The 26021-nt window shown below is 43.6% G+C and overlaps 3 protein-coding genes across 10 annotated transcripts in view; 2 read left to right on the plus strand and 1 right to left on the minus strand.

The window, feature by feature from the left end:
* The window catches only part of SEC16A (SEC16 homolog A, endoplasmic reticulum export factor), a 31624-nt gene extending 23784 nt beyond the window's left edge, over positions 1 to 7840 (plus strand). For 5 of the 8 annotated variants that reach the window (XM_055719839.1, XM_055719836.1, XM_055719841.1 and 2 more), the window contains 11 exons: positions 816 to 863; positions 1044 to 1202; positions 1444 to 1521; positions 1751 to 1807; positions 2475 to 2586; positions 2921 to 3058; positions 3711 to 3811; positions 4201 to 4275; positions 4891 to 4950; positions 5850 to 5924; positions 6163 to 7840. In XM_055719839.1, the coding sequence (XP_055575814.1) occupies positions 816 to 863; positions 1044 to 1202; positions 1444 to 1521; positions 1751 to 1807; positions 2475 to 2586; positions 2921 to 3058; positions 3711 to 3811; positions 4201 to 4275; positions 4891 to 4950; positions 5850 to 5924; positions 6163 to 6231 (972 nt within the window). In that variant the 3' untranslated portion in view covers positions 6232 to 7840. The remainder of the gene's footprint in view (positions 1 to 815; positions 864 to 1043; positions 1203 to 1443; positions 1522 to 1750; positions 1808 to 2474; positions 2587 to 2920; positions 3059 to 3710; positions 3812 to 4200; positions 4276 to 4890; positions 4951 to 5849; positions 5925 to 6162) is intronic. The other 3 variants (XM_055719837.1, XM_055719838.1, XM_055719842.1) reach the window with 3 other exon arrangements.
* Positions 7841 to 8899: 1059 nt separating this feature from the next.
* INPP5E (inositol polyphosphate-5-phosphatase E) lies at positions 8900 to 19551 on the plus strand. The gene is made up of 10 exons (XM_005442026.4): positions 8900 to 10182; positions 12066 to 12189; positions 12962 to 13059; positions 13767 to 13891; positions 14034 to 14153; positions 14548 to 14655; positions 15582 to 15743; positions 16334 to 16449; positions 16905 to 17041; positions 18146 to 19551. The coding sequence occupies exons 1-10, from the start codon at positions 9332 to 9334 to the stop codon at positions 18276 to 18278; spliced, it is 1974 nt and encodes a 657-aa protein (XP_005442083.1). The 5' UTR covers positions 8900 to 9331; the 3' UTR covers positions 18279 to 19551.
* A 192-nt stretch (positions 19552 to 19743) lies between these two features.
* On the minus strand, positions 19744 to 25928 carry PMPCA (peptidase, mitochondrial processing subunit alpha). Its single transcript, XM_055719853.1, has 13 exons — positions 25793 to 25928; positions 25464 to 25666; positions 25229 to 25308; positions 24832 to 24914; positions 24438 to 24532; positions 24173 to 24273; positions 23541 to 23804; positions 23129 to 23221; positions 22756 to 22874; positions 22199 to 22289; positions 22013 to 22075; positions 21648 to 21792; positions 19744 to 21303 (listed from the first exon to the last, which is right to left on the minus strand). The coding sequence occupies exons 1-13, from the start codon at positions 25843 to 25845 to the stop codon at positions 21134 to 21136; spliced, it is 1560 nt and encodes a 519-aa protein (XP_055575828.1). The 5' UTR covers positions 25846 to 25928; the 3' UTR covers positions 19744 to 21133.
* Between the last annotated feature and the right edge of the window lie 93 nt (positions 25929 to 26021).

The raw sequence follows: 26021 nt of genomic DNA on the forward strand, positions 1-26021 counted from the left end.
CTTAAAAACAATTTTTTTTTTTAAAAAAAGGGGGGAGGGGGGATATCAAGCTGTTGTCTGAAGAGTTTTTTTTTCTCTGCCCTGCCTTCTTCTCCCACCTCCCAGAATGATTCTTTATACCCAGAAGAACTTGTAGTATACATCAGCAAGTGAGGGAAGCAGGGCCCAGTGAACAGTTCTGTGACTGAGTTTTAAAAGGCCAGCGTTAACTGCCACTTGATCATGATTGGAAATGTAGAAGGTGTTTATCAAAATCCCAACCCCCTTTTTAAAAATACGTTGTATTTTCACTGTTTAAGTATCACTGAAGTTGGCCTCTCCCTGAAAGTTAGTCTCCTGAAGTGACAATTGTTTGAAAGAATTAATATAAACATTTTTAATAGGGATACATTTGGCAACTGATTAAAGGATGAGGAGACTTTTTAATTAGAAATTAACCATACTTCTAGAAGAAACGGTGAATTTTTTTTTATGCTTGAGTTGCTATACAAATTTTAGAAGAACAACCAAATGTTGGAGGGAGGAAAAAAATGCAGCGACCATTCCCTGGTGCAGCGTTTTTATCTTTCCTCTTGTTAGCTGATTAGCCTGCACAGCAGTGCCCTGATTTAACACTTTTAGTTACATGATTGTGCGATTGCTTGGCCAGACTTCAGCTCTTTCTCTGCACCGCGTATATGTCAGAGGAAATAAAGTACCCAAATAACCAGCTTGAATATCTTTAATTGTGTGGGAATTCTTGATAAAAAGTGAATATTGTGTCAGATATTTAGCTGCTTGCTTATTATGCATGTCCTGGCTTTATATCTAACCAGGCACCAGGACGAAGATCCAGATCTGCATCTCAGTCTTCAGCACATATGGTATGCCATGAGCAGGCTGTTTCTTTCACTAAATCTTTGTCCTCATTTATGTTTATTTTTTACGTGCTTTCGTATCTCTTCCTCTTACTAACTTTTCAAAGAAGGAATTTGTTTAGCAAGATGAAATGTAATCCATCAGTCCAGCAGCGACAGCTTTGTACTTATGCATTTGTAATATAGGGCTATGGGCGAAGATCCCGAACAACTTCAGAGTCCTCTGCTCATTCTGTGGGACGAGAGAGATCCAGCTCTGCAGCAAAACAGCCCTCTCCTCCTCCCTCTGTTCCTGTAGGGAAAGAGAATAAAAAAGAAATAAAAAAGGAACCAGCACCTAGAAAGGTAAGCTTTCTAAGAAAAGTAGCTAGAGCTGGAGGAGATTTGTTAGTATATGTGGTAACTCCTGGTCTGGCATACTGATTTAAGAGGACCTGACTAAACTGTTTCTTTTTGTTAGGGGTGGCTCTGGACTCAGAGTTCAAGTCCCTAACAGAAAATGAATTGTTGCATGAATGTTTTTTTTTAATCTGCCTGTAAAGGCAGTGTTGAGAGAATTAATGCGATAGACAAATTTATTTTGTAGACTGGTGGAACCTGGTTTCGCTGGCTGATGGGAAAAGGAAAGAATGAAGCTCACCTGCCAGATGACAAGAACAAATCAGTAAGGCCCCTAAATCGAAAAAACCTTCATACATTTTCCTTCATTCAGAATGTTTGCCTGGATGGCAGAGAACATTGTTTTGACAAGTAAACGTGTGTAAAACTTTGAGATTATGCTTATTCCAAGACTGGCTTTTTAAAAAAAATGTTACAAGTTTTGTTTTGGTTTAGTTTTTTTGGCTTAACAGCTTTGTTTGAACTCCTAATCTTTGACTGTGATTTTCTTGTAGATTGTTTGGGATGAACAGAAACAACGCTGGGTTAATCTGGATGAACCAGAAGAAGAGGTAAAAATATGAGTACTCATTATTTCTCCAAGTGGAAAACTAAAATCTCTACTGGCACACAGTTTTTTTTAATCTGTTATGGGCTCTTAAGAGCTGCCTTTTACTGAATTTGGATTTAAATGCACCAAATCTTGAAACTAATGAACAGGTTATATCTATTTATGGTCTACATCCTTATGGTACCAATTGTATCTTCAGTTGCTGGTGTGGATCCGGTAACTGCAATTGAATTTACAAGGGAATTTGCTCTAAACTTAGTCTGGTGTATCTCTTCATAGAGGTCGGCAGCCTAGACAGTTGCTTGTTATTTTGCTGCAAACAGAATATAGGGGAAAAAAGGTAGGAGGAGTCTATAGTTTTGAAAATGTAATGCATCATATAGACATCCTGTCCATCCTTGTCATTCAAGGATCTGTCTCAAAACACAAATGATAACAACCATCGTTGTAAATGCTTCCTTTTAGAGTGAATGTAGGTGGATTGCAGAAATGCCTTTACATTAGTTATTAGATGGAAGATGGGAAATACTGGTCTGCACTACAAGATGTATGCCTGTATACCCATTTTTATGTGCTCTGGAATAAGTAAGGAAAAAAAGTCAGAGGGATACTTGGTTTAAAACTCTCAGTCAACAATGTGGTTGGATTTTTTTTTTTTCTCCCTGCAGAGTAAGCCTCCACCGCCACCTCCGACAGGATTTCCTAAAGTTCCTCAGACTGTTCCACCTGGACCTGGAGGCCCACCTAGTGCCCCTGTCAACATGTTTTCCAGAAGAGCAGGTAACAGGCAACATTGATGCTTGAAGTATGGAAGATCTAAAGGGTTTTTTTGTCTTGCATAAAATGTGAAGGCAGAAGTCTTGGCTTTGCTGGAGCTGTTAGGGGAATGGTTGGCAACTTAGTGATACCATGGAGCTGCAACTATTGCTGGCTTAGCTCGTGCCTAGCTTCTGCACTGAGATTGCTGTCCCAACTGTACCGTGACTTGGGTATTACTGTTTGTATCCCTGAAGTGTTATTTTCTGGTTTGGAAAGATGGCTTAACCAGCAAACAGTTTGAAATAGACATGGGGATGACTAACACAAGGCTTATTTCTGGATTTTTCTGTTTTAGCTGGAAGCAGAGCCCGTTATGTTGATGTCCTGAATCCAGGTGGAACCAAGTCAAGCGGTGCTGTTCCTGCACCATCAGACCTATTTGCCCCCTTGGCACCAATGCCAATTCCTGCAAATGTGTTTGTTCCAAACTCAGGTGTGTCATGAGTGGATGAAATTGTAAGGAGGTTGTATGTCTAAGTCACTTTTGGCTGTGTGTATATTATGTAGCCTTTAACGAACATTTAAGAATGTTCCATCTTATTAACTCCAATTTGTTCTAGAAGTAGAATCAGTCTGAGAACTGCAGTAAAACAAATGGGTTAGTAAAGCCCAGCTCTGCATGCTGCAAATAAAGGGGTTCTCTTTTTTTTGCCCTCCCCCTGTCCTATTGCAGAATGGCTAGGCCATCCAAATAGCAAAATTTGACTGGTGTCGTATTCCTGTGTTGCTCAGTATCTTGTGCTCACTTCTGACACCAGTTCTTAGTTCCAAGACTGCTATTTGGCAGAAGAATGGGAGACGTCTTGCCTGCACACCTGCTTACCATCTTTTTTTTATTTTCCTGCTTTCACTACGTGCTGTGGTGCACCGAGGTTATCTGTATGAACTGTATGCATCTCCTGCTTGAACACTTGTAACAAGATTGGGGCATCTAGAGACACTGACACTACCCTCTTTAAATTACATTTTTCCTGCGAGAAGATTGGTGTTGCAGACATTCAGTTCTGCTGATGTCCCTCCTTCTCATTCCATGAAATCAAATGCCCTGATGTGGTGTGTTTGGCTGAATTCTGGTTTCTTTGTAGTTCCAGGGGAACCCCAGCCAATGGAAGGGAGTGGTGCAGCAGAGCACGCACCAGCTGCAAGTCAAACCAATGCAGATCCTGCTGCAGCTGTTGAGCCAGAGGTGGGTTAGAAAGAACGTCTTGTATATATAATTTAAACTTCTGATTAAAAAACCATCATGATTCTGAACAATACTTTCATTGCCACAGTACATACAAAGTATGTTGTTGTAGGGATTATGTTTATAACATTTTAGTTAAAGAACTGGAGAAGGGAAACTGAAGTACGAAGCCCCTGAGAAGATGTGTTTGCTCATCTGGCAGAGCTGCAGGTTCTAGTGGGTGCGGTATGTGTCAGGAAAGGGACAAAGAACATAGGAAGAGCCATACACTGCATATTTCACCTGGTTTGATGTATTGTAACATTTTGCTTCAGTGGCATCAATATAGCAGAAATGTGAAATAGCATCATAGTAACAAAGATAAATAAAAGTGCGTTGTTTTTCTTCAGTATTTAAACCCTGCAATCCTTCCTCCTGGATCTGGACTTCCTGTTTCTAACCCTGATGGCTCCCAATCAGGCGAGGTAAGGCTTGATTCAAAGTAGTTAGCTAATGACTTTTGCAGCATATTTCAACCATGAATTTGTAGTGGACTTAACATGGGCCATCTAAAACAACAAGTAACTGATTGAGTTGCCGGTGACTAGCCAAGATGGAAGCACGTGTCTGCCTCCAAAATTGTACTGAAAAGACCTCTAAGCCCATACACGAAGTTCCGTCTCCTACATTCTGTGGTGTGATCTCCTTTTTCTATCTAAGTAGACTTTTACAAGCCTTTTTCAGAATTAAATGTCCATAGCAGGGTGAAGATCTCTTTTCGCCTCCATGCATGCATATAATTTCACTAATACTAAGTGCAAGACACAACAAGGAGAATAGATTGCTATGTGCAGGCAGAGTAACATCGCCTTTGTTCCTACTAAATGTTTTCTATATCTACATAATTTTGTGCTTTAAGAAGTCCTTTTGATTTAAACTAACTTCTGGCTTTACATTTTTTTTTAACTTGAAGTTGGTTTAACCTTTGGCAGTGAGACTTTTAAAGTTAAATAAAACAACTGAAAGCTTGGGGCAGTGACATGCATGACGACTTTTTTATTTGTGTTTTTTTGTATTTGTGTGTTCTTGCTGTTTTGTAGCTTTCGCGCTCTAGTTCAATGAGTTCATTATCACGTGAAGTAAGCCAGCATTTTAATCAGGTACATGTGGCTGGCCATTTTCATTTATGTTAACTTATTTTCCCCCCTCTTCATTTTGCATTTGCTTAAATATTTACTAATGCTACTTTTAGTCATTTTCCCCACTTCTCATTTCACAGAAATAACATCAAAAGTAACTAATGATGTAGTGTTCCTTTTAACACTCAAACAGGGTCTTCAATTTTTTTGTATTCATAAGAATGCATGTAATCCAGGCATGCTTTTTGTTTATGTTCATGTTCCTGAGAGATTCACTTAATAATTTTGGTCAGCTCTTCCCTGCGACACCAGAGTAGTCAGTTGATTTTTAAACAAACAAAAACAAACCAACCAACAAAACTCCTAAAAAAACTCATACAAGTAAAACCTTGTCATTCTATTGCTGCCTGTCTCAAATTGGTAATAATACCATAGCCTGTTTCATCTGCAAAAGTCCCTGTAGGAATTAAAGGAATGCTTCATCTCTGCTGTAAGTTCCAGTACTGTGGGGTCACCATAAAGGGGTGATACAAATTCTTTCTGATATTTCTTAGTAAAGCAAAGCTTGATGTAGAATGTTTATTTTGGGGCAAGTCCTAAGGTCTACTAACAAAAGCAGAAGGTACTAATTCAGTGAAGTCGCACCGGTGTCTTGTTTTGGTTTTGCATGCTTTGGATTTTCAGAGCTATTTACAGTTTATGCATGTGACATTGTTTTGCCAATTCCTACATTAAGCGAGTAATATTAAAGATATGGATGCAAATTGTACCGGCACTTCTGGCAGTTGTTACAATATGCTGCTCTGTCCATATTGTTGGCATTATTACTGTGAATATTTGCTCTGTATGACTAAGCAAACCACATTTGAGAGGCACTGAAGCTCTGCGGTTCTGTAACTGGAGGATTATCTACTTTCTAGCCTGCCACTGTACCACCTTCAGGGGGGCCTGCAGCAGGAACAGTACCGTTCTACAATCCTTCTCAATTTGCACAAGTGAGTAAAAGCCTCATCCTTACTTAGAACAAAACTATTGAACAAACCCATGATTTCATGTTTCACTAGCTGAATTGAGACTGTTGCATGTAGAGTGTTAGGCGTGCATATAGAGAAGTCTAGCACCGGTTTAAATGAACAGGTTTGCATTCAAAACTTTATTGGCAACTTTTTTTATCTTTGTCTCCAGTATGATACTTCCACAGAATGTTTTTTTATTCCGGTTCTCCTTTTTCAGTCTCCTGCAGTGACTGGAAGTTCAAGACTGGGAAGAATTGGACAGAGGAAGTATCCAACATTGAAGTAGAATACAATGGCTTTGTATTTGGAATTCTCACTTGTGTTCTGAGTATGCGAAGAACTATTCAATCTTATGGCACATGGCATCAGTACTAGCTGCAGTTGACATGATGGAAATTTGATGACGGGTGATTTTTATCATGGGTCTCCCTGCTTGCACCTCATCTACGCAAATCATTACCAAACATGAAATATATGTAACTTTTTCCTTTTAAGAAACCTGGCTAGAAATAGCTTTGCTGTGATAAAGAATAGACACAAGGGAGGAAATAGTTGCTGTCTGTTACAAAAACTATTTGTAAATTGCATAGGCAATTTATTCCTTAAGTTTATTTTAAACCTACTAGTGTGACCTTCAAAGACATAGTTTCAGGGATTCCTTAATTTCTGAAGGATGCCCCCCTCCCAGTGGGGGAAAAACACGTCCACATTGTAACATAACACTCTCTGGCCTTAAGAGGACCATGCACAATTGTAATGCTTATCAAACAGGACTTGGTTTGTTGGTGTGTGAAATTGGAGATGTTCATCTGGGAAATGCCTCACGCTGGTTTGTTTTTTGAAGGAGGGAGGGGGCCACAGCTCATCCAAATAAATTGACCTATATTGAACGAAAACTGTGACTGTAATCTAATACTAATTTGATTTGGATCTTACCTAGTATGTATGTAGTTTGTGGTTTAGACTACTTGTAAAGCAAATTGTATAGTCTGAAAGAAGCTCTCTGTATAATAGCCAATGCTGTACTATTTGACGAGTGAGTGTTCTTTTAAGTGCAATACGGTTACTTGCTTTCTCTCAAACGGCTGGCACTGTACAATTAAGGTGGTAACAGCTTGAAAGTTGTCTACATTTTTTCCTGTTGAGTGCCAGAATCAGCATAATACTCTGTTCTTGAATTTCCATTACTAAAATAATCAAGGTCTTAAATAGCTAACAGCTGAATTTCAAACATACTAAAAAGATGAGACCTCTGCCGATGGACTTTAAAATCTTTAGGTTTTAATATAGGAAATCTTGAAAACCATGATATGCAACATTCATATTCACTGAAGAATCTGAATTATCTGCAAAGAGAGAAATAAACTTTAAATATTTATTAAATCATTAGGCCATATTTTATTTAGAACTTGCCACCAAAATATTTGATTTTACTTGAATTTCTGCCCATGAGTAGAAATAATGTGAATGTGAAATTGCCAGTGTTGGTCCCCAATTGTTTTTGGTTTTGGTTTTTGTTTTTGTTTGTTTGTTTTCCTGAATAACTCCACCTTTCTGAGATCTCGATAGCCTTACGTATGTCCTAAAAGGTTTGTATGTAGCAGAAGTAAAACGCTGTTTGGGGGGATTAGAAACCTTTGCATAATGGTCCATGCTCAATTCCAGATGTGGTCAGCAGCAGTGTCGTTTACTTTTCTATAACTGAAACCTAGTCAGACACTTGGTTTTCCTCTAGTTCAGCCAGGCTGCTGCTGATTTTCTCCTTTCAGTAGAGACTGCCAAACAACTGAATTCAAGAAGGCTTCCTTTGAGCTGGGAGCGGCTATCTTTCCTAAGTGTAAGATTTGACACTGTAAATTCTTAAATAAAATATTTTGCGCTCTGGAGCACTTTCACATTTTACTACTACTTGTGATTATTGCTTTAGCAGGCTGGGTGAGGGAACCTCTCCTCTATCTTTGGAAAGACTCTGGGGCCGTTTTGTGCTGTAACTGGTTTAAGAGTTTGTGCCTGTGCATCGGGCTCTTCACTGAAATGTTCCAAATTGAAGCTGTAGATTTCATATAAACAGCTGTTAATTTTAAGTGTAAAATGCTTTGCTTTAGGCTGCTTATTTAAATACTGCTTTAATCTAGGGTGGATCGTGACAGCCGTGGGCTGTGAGGTTGATTGATTGACGTCTCGCCCCCCGCAGGGAGGGGACGGAGGCGCGATCCTCCGGCCGCCAGGGGGCGCTGCCGCTGCCCGGCCCCGTGCCCAGCGCCGCCGCCGTTGCTACGAGTCTGAGGCGGCCTCTCCCGCCGCCCGCTCGGCCTGCCCGCCCCCGGGCCGGGGCTGCCGCCCGCCCTGTCGCCGCCGGCCCCTGAGGGAGAGGAGGGCGGCTGGAGCCGGCGGGGCCCGGGCCGCGGCGGGTGAAGTGGAGCCGGCCTCTGCCGCGGCGGCGGCAGCGGGCCTCGAGGTCAGTGGTCTGCGAGCGGGGCCGGGGGGTGGGGGGACTCGTCCGGGGCAGGGGTCCCTGAGGGGGCAGGGGCTGGGGTGCTGTCCCGCCTGCCCGGGGGGGAGCGGCCCTGGGTGCGGGAGCAGCGTGCCGCCGCGGGCGGGCACGGCGGTTGACGGGAACCGCGCAATAACGGGGTGCCCCCCCAGGCCCGAGTGGGCCTCGTCCCCCCGTCCCTGTCCCGCAGCCCCCCCCGTTCCCATCCCATGACCCCCGGGTGCTCTCCCGGTCCCAGCGGCGGCGCCCGGGTTTGGCGCAGAGCGAGGAGGCGGCAGTGACCTCCCCGCTGGGTGATCCCGGTGGGAGCTGGGGTGGCTGGAAAATTCCTGGTCTGTGGCCCCGGTGCTGCGGGCAGCCCAGGGTTGTGCCGGGGCCACCCCACAGCGAGCGGAGCCAGCAGTGGCTGAGGCGCAGGTTTCATTTCCTTCTGCACTCACAGGATACACAACCTTCTTTTGAAGCAGACCACGTGCAGCCGTGATGCCCGCAGCAGCGAGGGAGCCGCTTCACTGCTCTGCTCTGGAAAAAAAACAGAAAATAACATTCATTTTCTAACAAGGTCACGTTAAGGTTTGAATTGTTCCTGAAGAGAGGTCCTGTGAGGAGCTTGCTTTCTGATTAAGGAGCGGAGTTCGCAGCTCGTAACTTTTCATTCTTATTGGTTTCCCTTGCGGAAATGGGGTATCCCGCCTCGTGAAATTCGGCAGACAATGCATTTGCCTGCAAGAATACTCGCCCTTCATCTTCAACTAAAAATTGAGCTGTCTTTGATGTCCGTGTCTTTCTGGCTTAAAGCCCTGTCAACCAGCGGGGGTAAGCAAGGGAAGGAAACTATGCTCTGAGGAACTTTTCTTAAGGAGCAGCATCCATAGCCAGTTCCTGGGGGAGAATGAGTACTCCAAATGGATTTCCACAGCACTCGGGGGCATGTGTTACTCCGAGCACAGAAGGTGGAGCAGTACAGGACCTGCATGCGAAAAAAGCTGGCAAAGCAGCAAAGAAGGAGGCTGGTGGTAATGGGGTGCTTACCTTTGAAGATCATTCAAGTGTAGGCAGCTCTTTACATGAAAAGCTTCTAGCGGGTGAACTCAAAGATAATGTGAAAATTCAATCGGTCACTCCAAGGCCTCCTCGGAAACCCCGGCTGGAGCGTGCTGCATCCCTGGATGAGAAAAGCTGGAGGAGGTGGAGGCGGTTTAGAACAAGTCAGGAAAGTCTGACTGATCCCAATGAGACAAGTTCCTCAAATGGTTCTCTGCAGGAACCATCCCTCAGCCCTCCTGTCAGGGGTAGGGCAAGCCCCTGCCATCAGTGCTGCCAGCAGAATTCCTTGCACAGTTCACCAAATGCCTCAGAAGCCAGTCCTGTGGGGAAGAGCAGAGGAGGCACCTCTGACCTGGGGAAACGAGCCTCTGAGATCTCCAGTGCCTTTGGTGGGCTTCTGCGGGGGAAGGCGTTTGCAGGTGGCAAACCCCGGCTGTCCCAAATAATGCCGGCTCGACCTCTGCCACCCATGGAGTTCAATGTGGCCTCTCACACACTGAGGACAGCTAATAGGATTGACTCAGATTGTCTGGATTATCGACATTATTCTCAGCCCAAGTTTGGGAGGGTAAGCAGCAGCTTGAACGATACCAGGCTGCATGGCAATGGGACGGTCTATGATAATTGCTCTACAGACTCCATGAAATCTACGTTCAGCCTGCTCACTCCCATTCGCTCCAAGGATGTTCGAACCAGGTATGTCCCCCAGCTTCTCGTGGCAAAGTTTGCGGTATGCCAGAAGGGAGGTGGCTGCCCTGCAGAATCCTGCTGGGCAGAGGCAGAGAACTTCCCACTGACTGGAAAGCACAGAAGTTGTTATGGGTGGTGGTTTAACCTGCTGTGGAGACTGGAAACAGTTTGAAGATGAAACAAGTAGTACAAATGCTCTCTATTTGCTCCTTTTAGTTGGGTATTTGTTTTCATAAATACAAGTTTGATTTGCTGTCCACTTGCTTGTACTATTTAAGTAATTTGTTTTGAAGATTAAGAAACAGTGGCTGTGCATGCTAACAGTTGGGGTTTTTTTCAAATCTAAAAGTACCTGGGGCTTGAACTGAAATGTTAAATGGCAGGGAAACCCCCCAAATATTTTAGCTTGAAACTATTGTGCAGCACATACAGTGCTGTCACAATCCTGTAGGATGCTGAGGGCCCTCTGCAGATGTTGAGCTTTTTTGGCTTCTGGCGGGATCAAATCATGTACTGTGAACTGCTTCAGTGTCCCACAGGAGCTCGTCTGCTCCAGTTTTTCCAGAAATCTCTTGAGGAAGAGTGTGACTGCACTCGGATCTCAGCACTTTCTCCTAGTGTGGCCCTGACCTCTTGCTCTGGTTGCTCATTTGTCGTCATTCTTAGTTAAGTTTAGGTTGATGATTGGAGGGAACCAAGATGGGTGTATTAACCTGCTTGGTAGTGTATCGAATCCTTGTCTTGTGTTGGCTGCAGACCCTCTATTTGTGAAGACCTGCCAGCACACAAACACTGCAACTGGTATTATTGGTAATACTGCAGGTCAGGAAACATGTTAAAAGGTCAAGGATACCAAGTACTCAGCTAAGAGTACATATTACAGACATACGACAGTCTGCAAGGCCTTAGAGGGATAAATCTGATCATTGATCCAAAGAGTGGGAGTTGGTGGTGCAGAGGAAAGTAATTCTGAGATAAAAAGGGGGATTTTTTCAAATCTAAAAGTACATGGGGCTTGAACTGAAATGTTAAATGGCAGGGAAAAACCCCAAATATTTTACCTTCTGGTAAAGAAGCCCCGAAGATAGATTGTGACTTGTTTGCCATGAGGGGTTTTCTTTCACTTCCTTCTGCAAAGCTGTTAGAGTCAGGTCAGCAGCTGGGTAGACCAGTGGGTTGTACAGCATTCTCTGACATCATGCTGTCATGATTATTTGCGGAGCTTAAGCAAGATTAAAAATGCTTATTCGACTTGGAGTCCTTTTGCCAATACCCCTTGCTTTTGTAACCAGTGTGTTTGGAGAGGCAGGTGACGCAGGGCAGATCTACCCTCTTTAAATGTGATACTCTTTTAGACCTCAGACTCAATAACTCATTTACTTGAAAGCTAATTTGATGAGCTGAATTGAAGGAAGAATGTCAGTTTGAATCCTTGATTAGGAGCAACTTAGTGCCAGAGCACTGGGAATGGTGGAGCTATTTTTCATGTTTCAAGTAAACTGGGCTGCTTCAAGATACTCAGAAATCAAACCAATCTCTTCGTTTTGTGTCTGTGGCAAGTACTGGAGGGATTTGAGGACTTTGGGTGGCTTCAGTCTTCTCAGCACAGAACCTGTGCAGCATCAGTCTCACGTCATACTCTTGTCCTGATGTTGAAAATGCCAGTTTATGACAGTAGTTTTGTTTTCTTGCATGTGATCCATGAACTGTATAAGGGTTGGAACTTTATAAGGAACTTTAGGCAAGCAAATAATACAAATAATACTAAATGCCGTTTTCTTGAACTAAAGGTATGTTCTTGATTAACTCAGGATTGAATCTTTACAACTCATTATTCCAACTGCCATGCCATTTCCTTAGATGCTTTTTTATGGGTCTTCTGTTGATAGAAGCTATTTGGAAGGCAGCCTTCTGGCAAATGGTGCCTTACTGGGAGCAGAAGAACTTAGCAGATATTTCCCTGATCGGAATATTGGAATTTTTGTGGCCACCTGGAACATGCAGGGCCAGAAGGTATGTGCATGTAAGTCTCCACAGGTCTTGGTGGCAGTGGTAAGGTTACCCCATCTTTACTGCAAGGACTGGTGCATTGTTTTTTTTCTGTTTGTGACTATGTTCCTCATCAACCTGAGTTTGTCTTTATCAAATTACAAGGCCCTCTCGTGCATGTTCATCTTAGTGAGAGAGTCATTGTAAGGGGGTTCCTCAGACACTAGGTATGGAAACAGTGACCTCGCTAAGTGTCACTCTGGCTTTTTGTGGCAGCTTCTTCACGCTCTGTTGCAATTATAGAGTGTGAAGGGTCATTATAGAATTAAGGGTCATATGAAGTTGACAGTTTAGTGCTTGTGATGAGAACATGTCCGATAAAGAACACAGCCTCCTGCCTACATCTTTAGGTAGCCAAGGAATTCAAGATTGATTCTACCAGGTGACTGAGAAGCTGTGCTTGGAAGAGCACAAGCAACCCCTGGGCTGTTCAGTAAATAGCCTATGCGCTTCATAAAAAGTAAGCATTAGAGGAAATTAGAAACATCACATAGCTGGCCCACATGGCTGAACTGTGGAATCTTGGTTGCTGCTGGAGTGACAGCGGTTGAAGTGTGCCTTTGGGAAGGAGAATTTTTAGTATTATCACTTAACCTGTTTTTTGAAGCCTGGATTGTTTGTGTATGTTGTGGAACTTGTAGCTTAGGCTGCACCTTTCTAGTGCTTTTCTAGCACATCCTTGCATAACTAATACTGCTGGTTTATCTCTTTTCTTTTCTTTTGGTTTTAATAATAGGAACTTCCAGTGAATCTGGATGACTTCTTATTACCAACAGATCCTGACTATGCCCAGGACATGTATGTCATTGGGGTTCAAGAAGGCTGTCCAGACAGGTAGCAAAAACAATGTAATGAACCATCCTTTTTTATTGTTAACTAATTACTTTGGTTTTAATTAGTCTGGAAAGAGTCTCCATCATATTCTTAATATATTCAGTAAACCCCCCATTTAATAAGACTCTTGAATTCCATTGCATGAGCACCAAGGGAAATGGGTTTTAGAGGAAAATGTCACAAAACTCTGTAAATATGGAACTTGGCCCTGTTGTTGGACAGCTGAGAGCAAAACTGTCTGATTTCTGTGGGCATCTTACAGTAGATCTGGGCTGGCTGTGAGCTCGCCCGTGGGTGGGCTGTTAGTGTTAGCAGCCACGTGCTCAGTAGCAGGATATTGCTGCAAATTTCTAGTCTGCCTGGGATTGACTGACCCTAGAAGAGCAGGTTGAAGCCTCATGTAGGACTCTGCTTTTTTAGGGTATCTTCCCAGTGGGACTCTGTTTTCCTCAGATTTGCAAGCTGCTCGGTGCAGTAGCTGTGGTACTCTCTCACCAACACGCAGAGCCTGCTGCATGGCATGTGTGGAGTTGCACGTTAGACTGGCGAGCCTTCACTGCAGCATCGCTGTGGCCGTGGAAGTTTTGCCTATGCTTACTTGACATTCTTTATCAGAAGGATTTCTCTGTTTTCGCAATGCTGATTTTCTTTCCTGGTTATTGTCTCTTGTACTGTCCTTGTGATCCAGCTGTTGTTCTTTCCTGCAGAAGAGAGTGGGAGATCCGCCTGCAAGAGACGCTGGGCCCCCACTACGTCATGCTCTACTCTGCAGCACACGGGGTGCTGTACATGTCGATCTTCATTCGGAGGGACCTGATCTGGTTCTGCTCAGGTGTGTGGTCCAGTAAGAGCTGGAGAGCAGGGAGGTGAAAGAACTGCTGCCATCCTCTTCCCAGGGCTGTCCCTCACCTAGCTTTCCTGCTCACTGCCTCTAGAGGCTTTTCAGTAAAAGCAGCTTCTCTTTCTCCTTCCAGAAGTGGAGTATGCCACAGTGACAACACGAATCGTATCTCAGATCAAAACCAAGGGAGCTCTGGGAATCAGCTTCACATTTTTTGGGACCTCCTTTCTCTTCATCACCTCCCACTTCACATGTGAGACATTTACAATCTTTTTAGAAGTGTCCTGATTGAGGGAAGAGGGGGGTTGCTTTACACAGGTAAAAAAGCTGCAGAGGACACAGGAGTAGGACAGACTGAAGTCAAAGCTCAGGATTGCTGAGCTGAAAACAATAAGGGGGGAGGATTTTTTGGTAGCAAACTTAGAAAAGAACCGTGTTTAGTAAACCAGAAATTAATTCTGCACAATTGTATCCCTTTTTCCACACCTTCTGTCATTATTTTTCAGTGTGTGTGCTCCCTGGGCCAGTGTGTTACATTTTACATGTGGAAAATGTCCAGTGTCCTTTGGAAGCTCCTGTTGTAACCAGAAATGGTAATTGAATGAAAATGATGCATTGTTGGCAGTAATGGGGTTTCTGTCTTTCAGCTGGGGACAGTAAGGTGAATGAGAGGAAACTGGACTACAATAAAACCATTCAAGCCCTTACACTTCCCAAGAATGTTCCGGACACAAACCCGTATCGATCCAGTTCCAGTAAGTGTAAAACCATTGTGGTATGGGAGCCCAAATGGACAGTTTGTGCACTGTCTTTCAGTCTACACTAAGGAAGAGAGAGTGAGAGTGCTAATTTCAGACAGTATAAAAAGAGACCATGGGATCTTTTGACTGAGGATGTTTGTTAGTCATTTTTTTTTTAGGTGGGGTGTAATTTTGGAGGAAATTTCAGAGAAAAAGTTTAAATGGAGAGGAAGAGAGAAAGCTCAAAAGGAATTTTCATTGTTTTTTTTCCTCAGAACAGCAGTAAGATAATTTTGGTGTAATTTTTATCAGTGTTATGGATGTTCCACTTCCCAAGTGTTTTCTAGAACAAGTAGAAATTAGTTTATTTCAAAACTGAAGAGAAGGACTATTATTTCAGTTTGCATATACACAGGTCAGCACATTGTTTGCCTAATTCCCTTACCATTTCTTAATACTGTGCTGTTAACATGAAGTTTACATATATAGCTAAGCCCTTTTTCTAGAAAGATGAATTTACTCTCTATCTGCAGTGTAGCATTAGGGTTTTGTGTTCATACTGGTTTTAGGTCCTACAGATATTTTGGTCTCTTTTCATCTTTTTGTATGATTTTTTATATTTCTGTTCTATTTTCTACTGGTTGTTGATTACCACATTCTGTGGTGGTCACAGGCAGAAAACATGCTCGAGTGTTAAATCTCCTGGTAGTGAAAAAGAATTTTTGCCTTATGTTCTTTGAACTTACCTAGCAGCACTCTCAGTAAGCTATGCATCACACAGCTCTCACTTCAAAAGAATTAAGTGAGTTTTGTTTTAATGAGCATGTAGTATATCTTATACTTTAATTTTCCTCAAAAGTCAAAAGGAGATTCAGGGAAGAAAATTCGGAACTTTTCAGGATGTTTACCTTTATACTGGCACTTCTGGCTTGAATTTGCAGGTGATGTCACCACTCGGTTTGATGAAGTATTCTGGTTTGGTGACTTCAACTTCCGACTAAATAAGGACCGTGAGACTGTGGATTCCATCTTGAACCAAAACCTGGAAACAGACGTGTCCAAGCTACTGGCATATGACCAGCTCACTAGTGAAATGAGTAGGGGTGAGGGACAGCTGTTTTTCACCCTAGTCTCCAGGAACAAAGATATCTACACACAGAGATTATTACAGCCAAATCCCTATTTCCTAGCCAAATCCCTATTTCCTAGAGACCTTTCCTGCTTCCGCTTGTTAAGTTCCCTAAAAAAAAAGTTAGTAGTTGTCAAATACAGTGGCAGCCTATACAAGGGACTTTTTGCTATAGCACTTTGCTATATAGAGTGTAATCTCCCAAGCCATTTACTGTTTCATCTGACTCCTCTATAAATGGGACATCATTCTGTCACAGCATCTAGGGTGTTTAGATATGAACAGCTAGCATTTGCAAAGCATCATGAGCTTTCAGTGGAAGGAGAAGTGTGTGCACCAAGTGTTCTTTGTTTAAATAGCCACTGGCTATTTCTTAACCTCACTATGTAAGAAATTGAGCATGCTCCCTTTCTGGAGCCCAAGCCCTGTTTTTTCTAGTCACGCATGTACATGGCTGCTGTGTCTAGCCAGCATAGTTAAGCAGTGTTGAATAAATGCAGAAATGCATCAGGTTCTTAGGAAGGAGAAATCTGTTGTCCATGCTGTTCTCTCCTTCTCTTACAGGGTCTATTTTCAAAGGATTCCAAGAGGCTGACATTCATTTCCGTCCTTCGTACAAGTTTGACATAGGAAGGGACAGCTATGACACCACTTCCAAACAAAGGACTCCTTCCTACACGGTAAGGGATGATTTCAGAGCAGCATGCTTGGAAGGGCTGCTCAACCTCACATCTGCCTCCAAAAGGAATTCTCACCTGCAAGAAAAAGCTGCCTTCTGCAGTTGGTATGTATGAGATATGATTGTGCTGAGATTTGTTGCTTAAGGGCAACAGGGCAGGTGGAACTGGTTTGGAAGAAAGGATTATTGAATCTCTGCATACAGGGAGAGTTTGGCACAAGCTGCTAATTTTATTTTCCCTGCCTTACATCCTGTTTGAGTGCATTCTCCCCTGCACTCCGAGCTGGGCACAGAACCGCTGTTGGGATCAGACACTCATTCTTCATGAATGTATCCCTGTCCGAGACACTGAGTGTGATAAGTGAATGGATTTGTCTCTTGTGTACTAGTGCTTCTTTCCAGGGTGGATGTGCAAAGGGAGTTACAATCAGTTTCCCCTCTCTCTCTGCCTCCCAGGATCGAGTTGTATACCGCAGTCGGTACAGAGATGACATCCATGCTGTCAAGTACTCATCTTGTCCTGTGATCAAAACTTCAGACCATCGGCCTGTATTTGCCTTGTTTCGTGTGAAAGTGAGGCCTGGCAGAGACAAGTTAGTACCTTCTTGTGCCACTCTGTATGATTGCATGTGATTCCAGTGATCCTAAGGATATGCTCCTCTTCGGAGTTTGTCCTGCCAGGACAGTTCCTGGAATAGAGTTTATCCCATGTAGCACTTTGCAGCCTGTTTGTTTTTTTGCGCAATGTAAGCAGTGGTCAGAGCAGTCAGAGCGCTTAAACCTTGCACTGACATTTGACATCCCTGCTGCCCGGGTGCCTTAATCCTCCTGAAGGAGATAAATGGAGTCTATTGCAATTGACTATAAATCTGTTTTATCTGAGATGCAGCTCTCTCTTTTTTCTGTCAGCATGGACAGGTTTCCTCATCTGTTCCTGTTTCCCTCTTTGGGATCAATGCTGTTTTCCCTCCCCAAAGGTGGCTGCATTTACACGTTTGTCAGTGGAGTATTTTGAGATCCTCTAAGTCCCTCATGTCCCACCATGGGCTGTTGCTAGTAGAACTCCTTAGAAAATTTGGCTGAGTCACTGAAACGTAGTTAGTGTCTTTTCTGTGAGTAGCATGGTCAGGGATTTCAAGACTCGGGTATCTAGAACATGGGGCTTTCTCAAAGCACTTTATCAGCAGTGCAATTAGAATTGGGATTTTTTTTATTTACGGGTATTAAATATCCACTAAACAGAAGTAGAGCAGAGTCTATGATGCTGGAGTTTCCTTCTGGTCTCTCTAGAGCAGACCAAGGTAAGAACTGTTGTGCATGAACCATACCAGCAGATACACCAAGTTAACAGTAAGAGAGTTTAGCTTTTCAAATGAGTGAGTTTTTTGGTTTAGGGTTATAAAGGATGTCCTCCATGTATGCCCTTTATGAATACAGGCATATTCATGCTTAAATTGAAAGTACATTTGCCTTTTTACAACTAATATTTTCTTCATTCAAATGCATTGTGAAAAACCTTAACTTGTTGCTGTGGAAGAACAACTTTGTTTTACCCATTTTCTCCCACAGCAGCAGCTGAATGCCTTAAAGGAAAAACCGGGTTTCTGGCCTTTGTTGTGTGAACCAGTTGGGAAATGTTGGGCAAACAAGAAGAATGTATTTGTGCCCTGATCTAATTGCTTGTGTTTATATTGTAGCATTCCACTTGCAGCAGGGCAGTTTGACAGAGAACTCTACTTAATCGGTATAAAGAGACGGATTACAAGGGAACTTCAGAAACGGCAAGAGCAAAAGGACCAAAAATCCAGCAGCATATGTAGCATTTCCTGAGCTGAAAACTCCGCAGTGCTTCTGTTAGAGGTGCCCAGAAAGAGGATTTTAGGCCACAGCAAACTGCAGGGAATTGTCTGCTTAAGCACCTCTGGTAGCTGCTGCGGATTGTGAAGAATGTCTTAAACCTCATCCTGGATTCATTTGCATGAGCTAATCCATGTAGCTCAAGTGCTTTCGCTGAAGAAAATGGAGTCAGTTATTTAGGACATCCATCCTAACAGATGTAACTGATTTATTTTTAACCACACTATCTATGGAAGTAACCAGGTGCAGTCTCTTGGTTCTAAGATGACTCCATGCAGCAGGCACAGCTTCTGGAATTGGCATCACCAAGGGCAGGGGACCCAAGAAAAGCCTGCAGAAAGGTGAACTTTTTTGTTTGTCGGTTTGATTTGATCTGGTTAGCTTACATATGTTGTGAGGTTGCTTTTTTTCTCCTCATCTTTAGCCAATCGTACGGTATTCTGTAAAATGTGTGACAGGGACCAGTTAGGGGACTTGGGCAGTTTTGTGTACGGATGGTGCTCCTGTGTTTGGCTTAGGCTTTTTTGGTCCTCTGCAGCAAGATCTGTGTGAATGTACTACTGTACATCTGAAGTGTAGAAACATTGCCTTTCAATATTTATTTTATAAGCCTTCTGTTACTAAGGGGGTAAATATCAATCTCACACCATAGATTTGGCTGTTGAGACTGCTTGAAACAATCCCTTCCTTAACTCACTTGCCCTCCCCAGGGGCGATAAAATATTACCTGCCTTCAGCAGCAGGATGCTTGAGTTGAAAATAATGGTCTAAGTACAGCTAATGTGTAATGCTTCACCAAAGTGATTATAACATCAAGTGAGTATACTAAGGAAGTACACAGAGGAACTGCAGCAAGTCAGATCAGCGCAGTTCCATTACCTCTGATTACAGTTAATTCCATTTGTTTTTATTTTTCCAATTCAGTGAACTGTGAATAACTTGCTATTTTTGAAGTAGTGTTAAGGCTAAACATACTACATGGACCAGTACAGCACTAGTAAAATGTTAAATACAGCTAATACTTAGAAACTTCATGGGCACAGATCAGCTGGATCATTAATCACCTTAGTACATAAAACACCCCGCGAACAACTTGAGGAAGTGCTGCTAACTATGCAACCTGTCCAAGACAGAGCTTCTGTTCTGCGGTACAAACATTTATGGCACTGACCTGTCTGTAGCCATCAGGTATTTGGATTGCCTTTCTTTTTAAAGGAATAAAAATAAATTAATGCAATACCTTAAATGAGAACCAGCTCTTATTGCAGGGTTGTCAGAACTAGAGTTCTTTGACTGTGTGTTGTTCGGGTGATCTGAGCCATTTGCCTTCAGCTGGAAGAGCAGGACAGATTTCTTCAGAATCGTTTGCATTGAACAAAGCACATTTCACCTGCCAGTTCAAGAAACCCCGCCATTAGCTGATGAATTTCAGAACTCGTGACATTTAGAGATCTCTTTATTTTCTTACAAACATACACAACTGAATAGGACTTCCATACTGTGGGTTCCACAAGAAGCAAACAATGTTTTCTAGTTGTATGAGGACAGGTACAGGGATAAAGCTGGTAATAGCTGCCTCAGTGTTCTGCTCCCAGTTTGACTGCTCCTTACAATACACATCTAGCAAGTGAAGTGCTGCTGTGCAGCCATCTACATTTTTAAGCCACATATGTTAGGGGATTATGTAAATCAAATGTTTTATTCCTCTTTTTTGTGTCTCCATTTCTTTAGCATGTCAAATGCATGGCACTTAGCTTCACATCATTCAGTAACATGGTATCACTTTCAAGATCATAAGGTTTCTAAATATTGTCATTTTGTTGATCTTGACTCCTAGCTAAGTGACATCTCTGCTGCGAGACCTACAATTATGTCTTCTTTTTGCAAGGCCTTAAGTTCATCTGAGTAACAATGAAGAAAGTAGGTATGAGTCTAAGGTGCAGCAACTCCTTTAATAACTTTGTTTGTATACTGACTCTGGAGTAAAAGAACTTTTATTCTTTAGTTCACTTGCAAGTGAAAAAAAAACCTGAATAGAGTTGCTTTCATTCTAGAGTAAGTGTCCACGTAGCGTTATGCGTGGTATCTCTGCAGATGAACTCCACAGAAACTTAGTTATGCCGTAAGTCTACTCTCCTCTGAGCTCTAGCAAAATTATAAGTTATTTCCAGACATGTGACTTCTAGTATTACTACAGATGCTAAATTACACCCATGAAATGGATTGATGATGCTTGTAACAAAACCTGGGCAGCAAGAAACTTGTTGCCGAACTTCACACGGATAATAACTAGTATTTTCCTAATTCAGTTTGACAAAGTCTTTGTTTACCTTGGTAACAGTTATACCTATCTGAATTCAAAGAATAGTTAAGTGGAGCTCTTTAACATGCCACCACGTTCCTCAAAAGAAGGCCACGCACCAGGACCTCCAGTCCGACAGCCCCACTTCTACTGCTGATGTGATTAAGTGGTAACACGCAGCAGTGACTTACTTCTCAGATACATGCTTTCAGTTGTAGTGATGAATATTTTGGATTGCTGTGTTCTCCTCAGCACCAAGAGAAGGCTGCAGACATCCGTCTTCTCTTGTAACCTACTCAAAGGGTCAAAGTATTCATATCCAGAGCCAGGGTGGGCAGCCTTTAAGCCCAACATAACGAGCAATTCACAGCCCAGTGTTCTGAAGCAGCTTTGTTCAGCTGTACTGTAGCTCCATGTTTGCACAGTATGTCTGGAAAGATTGGGGGTGGCGGTGCAACAACATTATAATCTCAAAAACATACTAAAAAAGAAGCAAGTCTGTCTGACATCCACAGAACACACTGCTTTATCGGAAGAGCCGGTACATCCGAGGGAGTCGCCCATCCTTACTGGAAAGTGCTGCCTGGATGTGTTCGTAAGTGGGCAAATCTGTTAAGTCACCCAGTGCAGCCACAGCTGGTTTTTTATGAAGCATCTTAGTAACCACTCTCTTAATATCTGTAGATTTCACCTGACCTGTGGAGAAAAACAAGCAAACAAAAAAAGCCAGAGCTGTGACAACTACATAGTAAATAGCATGCAGCAGCTTTACTATTATGCCGAGTCAGACCCTGTGCTCAGAAATCGATCACCGAGACCTTCTCTACCACGCTTCTGTTTTGTCCTTCCTTCTGACAAAAATAAGCACTGTGCTAGCCTGCAAGCAATTGAGAAGATAGGCATTTCAAACCGATCTGTCATGTTTATACCCCCAGGCTTTCTAAGACAATTCATCCGCGCTACCAGAGTATGTTGTAAGTTGCCCTGCCCTGCCTGTACCTACAATTAATTCAAGGCAAGGAAAAGCATTGTGTACTCACTGATCAGGGCACAGAGCTCATGAGGTAGCTTCCTTGTGTTTGTTGCCAACACCTGCCTTCCCACATCTTCAAAGATAACTGGCCGAGACTCAAGATTCATCATGAGCATGGACTTCAGCTGCGTCTTCGCTCGCTCAAGTTCTACCTGTAAATAAGCAGCAAGCACAAATAGATGTTCCAAGCTGTCTGGCCACTGCTCTCTTAATACACAATACCACATAGGAGTTCTGCAAACTCCTTCCTCTTTGTGAGGGTGTTGCTAAAGTTACTATATTCTTTTACAGAAATACATAACATATCTACAAAAATACATTCCAGCAAGGCTAGTCAGACCATCTGTGTAGTCTGGAAGTGAAGCTGCTGACCTCTCCTACTGCTCCTGCCATTAGAATGAATTCTCTTGTGATGATTTCCACCATCTCTCGAACCTAGGAAGAACCGATAATTGAAAGAAGATTAAAACAATGCTTATTCTGTTAACATTACTGTCTAGTAATAAGCGATGTAATTACTTGTTAAGGACACCTGTCTTTGAATACAGGGCTATATACCTGTTTTGGATCTGCACTGGCATGTATACACAGGAGACCTGTATCCTCGTAACTGTGGTGGTAAGAGGTTGCATTATACATCCAGTGGTGCCTGTGAGTATACAAATAGTATTGAGAAATTTAAAAACCAGAGTTTAAATGTAAAAATTAAACAAGCGTTGACAGTGAGTCCCCTCTTACTGCATTTTCAGGATTCTCAACAGTGTCAATGAGAACTGGCCTCTGACAGTTTCTGCGTGTGCCGTCTACTTCCTTCTCTGCACTTGCACCCTTTGAGACCAAACCCAGAACAATACAGAGCACTATTACTGGTACCTACTGCCAATTCCGTTAATTAAAGCATGGATTGGACTAAGGCAGGAAGACAGGATTCCTGGTCACTTCTGCCTTTTACCTTCACCCTCTCAAAATGCCAACCCAACTGACAAATCAGTCCCGCATATTTCAAGTGGAATAACCTGATGTAAAACCTGGGGGTGTTGACTTAGGCAGATGAAGCCTTCCATGTGAACCTGCTAGAGGAGACTGTTTCTGCTATCCCTTAAAGGGAAACAAACCTGTTGAGCACATTAAGATACAGTCGGGTGAACATGCCCTTGCCAGGCCCTCCAGCTGAAAAAGAGCCACCACCTCCCATCATCATGTTTAACACCGCAAAGGGAATGAAATCTTCCTCCTGAAATGCAACAAGAAATTCAGTCAGCTAACAGCAGAGCTCTCAAGGGACTGGCATGAGTGAAGAGGCAGAAGAAGAGTCAGAAACATGGCACAAGAACAGCGTAAAGGTCAGTGCCTTCATCAAAATGTCAGTGAAAAAGCTGCTTGTCTGTACACAGCAGCAAGAGTGCCAGCGTTTACATAATGAGATAGTATTCTGGGATTCTTCAAGTAGAGGGCACCCAAAACAAAGTATTTTAGGTTAATACTTACTAAAAATGAACAGCTTTCTAACCCAATCATGATGTGGGTAAGCTCTGGGATGGGAGTAGGGCCCAGACTCACATCGGACATATCTTTTTCAACCTGTGGGAAGGGCAGACAAATTATTAGGACAGATTTTCACCTCTGTTCTATCCAGCTTTATATATTCCCAGTAATTAACATGTCACCCAAATAATAGCTGTCATGGCCAGTTTTGGCTTATATTCATTAGCAGTATGGAATTCTGTCGGGGGCTGGACTAGATGATCTCAGAAGGTCCCTTCCAACCCAAACCATTGTGTAATTTTAGAAAAGCAAAGAAAGAAATTTTAGAAAAGCCTATAAAGAAATCGGCTCAAATCCAAATCTGCACCTCCAACAGACAAGAAGAGGCTTGATGCCACCTCCACCTTCCTCTTACCTTGACAATGCCTCCTGTGTACTGAGCCACAGATCTGTCCACATCCTTGGTCTGCCCACTGCCCCACACTGGCTCCACTCCAAGCAGATACTTCTTTGCGCACTCCACTAACTGCTCGTGCTCGATTCCCACCCCAGCCAGCACCATCCTGTCTGGTGTATAGTAGTTGCGCAAGTACAAATGCAGGACTTCTCGATCAATTTTGGCAGTATTTTCTGCTGGGCAGTACCTGTTCAATCCAACCGTATTGTCCCTGTAGGCTGCCTGAAAGGGAACAGGTAAGTTAAAGTACTTACCGCCCTTCATCCAAACCTTCTCTTTCTGTTTTAGAATTACACCTACCTGTTTGAGACATGTAAGAGAGGAAAAGCTGAGCATTATTTCACTAATGTCAACATAACTCAACAACGTGTTGTCCCCCATGTCAACAAAGATAAGTTATAGATATTTTAGTTAGGTTAACATCTTTCACGTGTGTAGAATGTCTCTCTAATTTAAATCTGACAGCAAAATTTTCCTTCCCACCACTGAAATATAATTGAGTAACAGAAAAATCTGTTTTCAGGAGGAAAAGAATGCAGCCATGTCTCATCCAGGGAACTGCATACAAGATAGACTTTTCAGCATTTTACCGCATGGATCATTTCTGTGAGGACAGGCTCTGGATCAGGTCTCATATTCAAGTCTTCAAGCTCAAACCGTATAGCTGTCCGAGTCATCTCAATTTCTTCATCTGTAATAAGAAAAAAAGCAAGAGATCACCACCACCACACAAAATACCAAACTGCTACATAATAACTTCTTGATGAGCACAATCAAATGAAGAATTCTGAAATCTAATAACAAGTCTTGTATTGGAATTATTTTTTTTCAAGGCAGAGACTTAAGTTTCCAGACCTGATAACCTGGGCTGTAGCACTACATCAGCCAGCAAGTTGACAACTGTGTCCAGGCCTCTGGCATCAGCAGAAACAGCATACATTATGGTGTCCCTGCAACATAAGCAGACAGGTTCTGCATCGAGAAGTCACTTCTATGATTGTTCCATAAAAGTGCATCAGGAAATCACAGATAAAGCTGCTTGATTACTCATTAAATGCTTTTGAAAGGAAACGACACATTTTCATAACCCTTTCGGGTTCATTTTTGTAGCTTCTTAGAAGCTGCCACAAATAGATTTCTGCTGCTTCGAAACAAAAAGCGGCTTTTACTGCCACATGCTAGAAAAAGCAACTCAAACTACTGTCAGCATTACAACCACTTAGGTGGCACAGCACAAAGAGCATCATACCTCGATGCCTGGCAGTCACAAATGCCCCCGTGCTTTTCTAAGGTGAGCAGAATTTCATCTTTACTGCCAAACTGAGCTGTAGACTAAGAAAGAAGATACCGGCATTATTAGTTAGTGAAGTAACTGTTTATAATCCTTCATTGTAGCCCAGAACAGGCACCACCTTCCACATTATTTAAGTCAAAAGGTTTCCTAAATACTCACTGACCTTGGAGCTGAAAGCACAACAGACTTTCAAAATAGTTAACTAGGAATACTATCACTGTTTTAAATAGATCAAACCCACCGCGCGGGCCCTGCCCTCGGCTGCTCTCTTCCGATCACTCACTGCTGTGCCCATTTACTACGCGGTTTGGCACTGACTCCAGGACCTGGCTATGATAAGCGTGCTACTCACGGAGAAGGCCAGCTTTTCCAAGAAGTGAGAGATGCCACTGAGGTATTTCGCTTCATGTCTTGATCCCGAATTTATAAGAACTAGCATTAAGAAAAGAAAACGTCAGCACGACATTTAACCTCTGCCAGCCCCGGTCCTTCCAGTCAGGGCAGGCAGCCGGCTCTTGGGGGAGGTGAGGCCCGTCCCGCGGCGGCCCGGTTCCCCTCCAGCCCCCCCGCCGGGCGCCGGTACTCACGGCCCACGGTGCAGAACTGCCCGAACTTCTGTTGGGAGGCGACGCGCAGCCCGTTCTCCAGCACCGTCACCCGCGTCTCGAAACGCTCCCGTCCCTCGGCCGCCGCGAAGACCGCTTTGGGCACACCGGGCAGCGGGCAGCTCAGCGACACGCTGGGGTAGGCGCCGCCGCCGCTGTAGCTCCGGCCGGCCGCCAGCCCGCACCTGCGGCACAGCGGGAGCCGCCGTCAGCGAGGCCGCCCGCCCGCCCCTGCCCCGCTACCGGGCACCGAACCTCCCCCGTCCCGCCGTACCCCCCCTCCCCCCGCGGGTGAGGGAGGGAGCGCTCACCGCCGGGCCGGGCCCCAGGCGCCCCGCCGCAGCCACGCCATGGCGACCGCCATCTTGCCGCCCACCGGAAGCCTCGCTGCCCCCGGCGCGGGGTCACGCGCGTGGGGGTCAGGCGGCGCTGCGCAGGCGCGCTGGCCCCGGGGAAAGGGCGGGGCTGGGCCGCTCAAGGAGGCGGGACTCGGGTGAGGCCGCCATTGAGCGAGGTTGCGGCGGCCGCCCGCTCATTGGT

The sequence above is a fragment of the Falco cherrug genome, chromosome 9 (genome assembly GCF_023634085.1).
Source record: "Falco cherrug isolate bFalChe1 chromosome 9, bFalChe1.pri, whole genome shotgun sequence".
NCBI lineage: Eukaryota > Metazoa > Chordata > Aves > Falconiformes > Falconidae > Falco > Falco cherrug.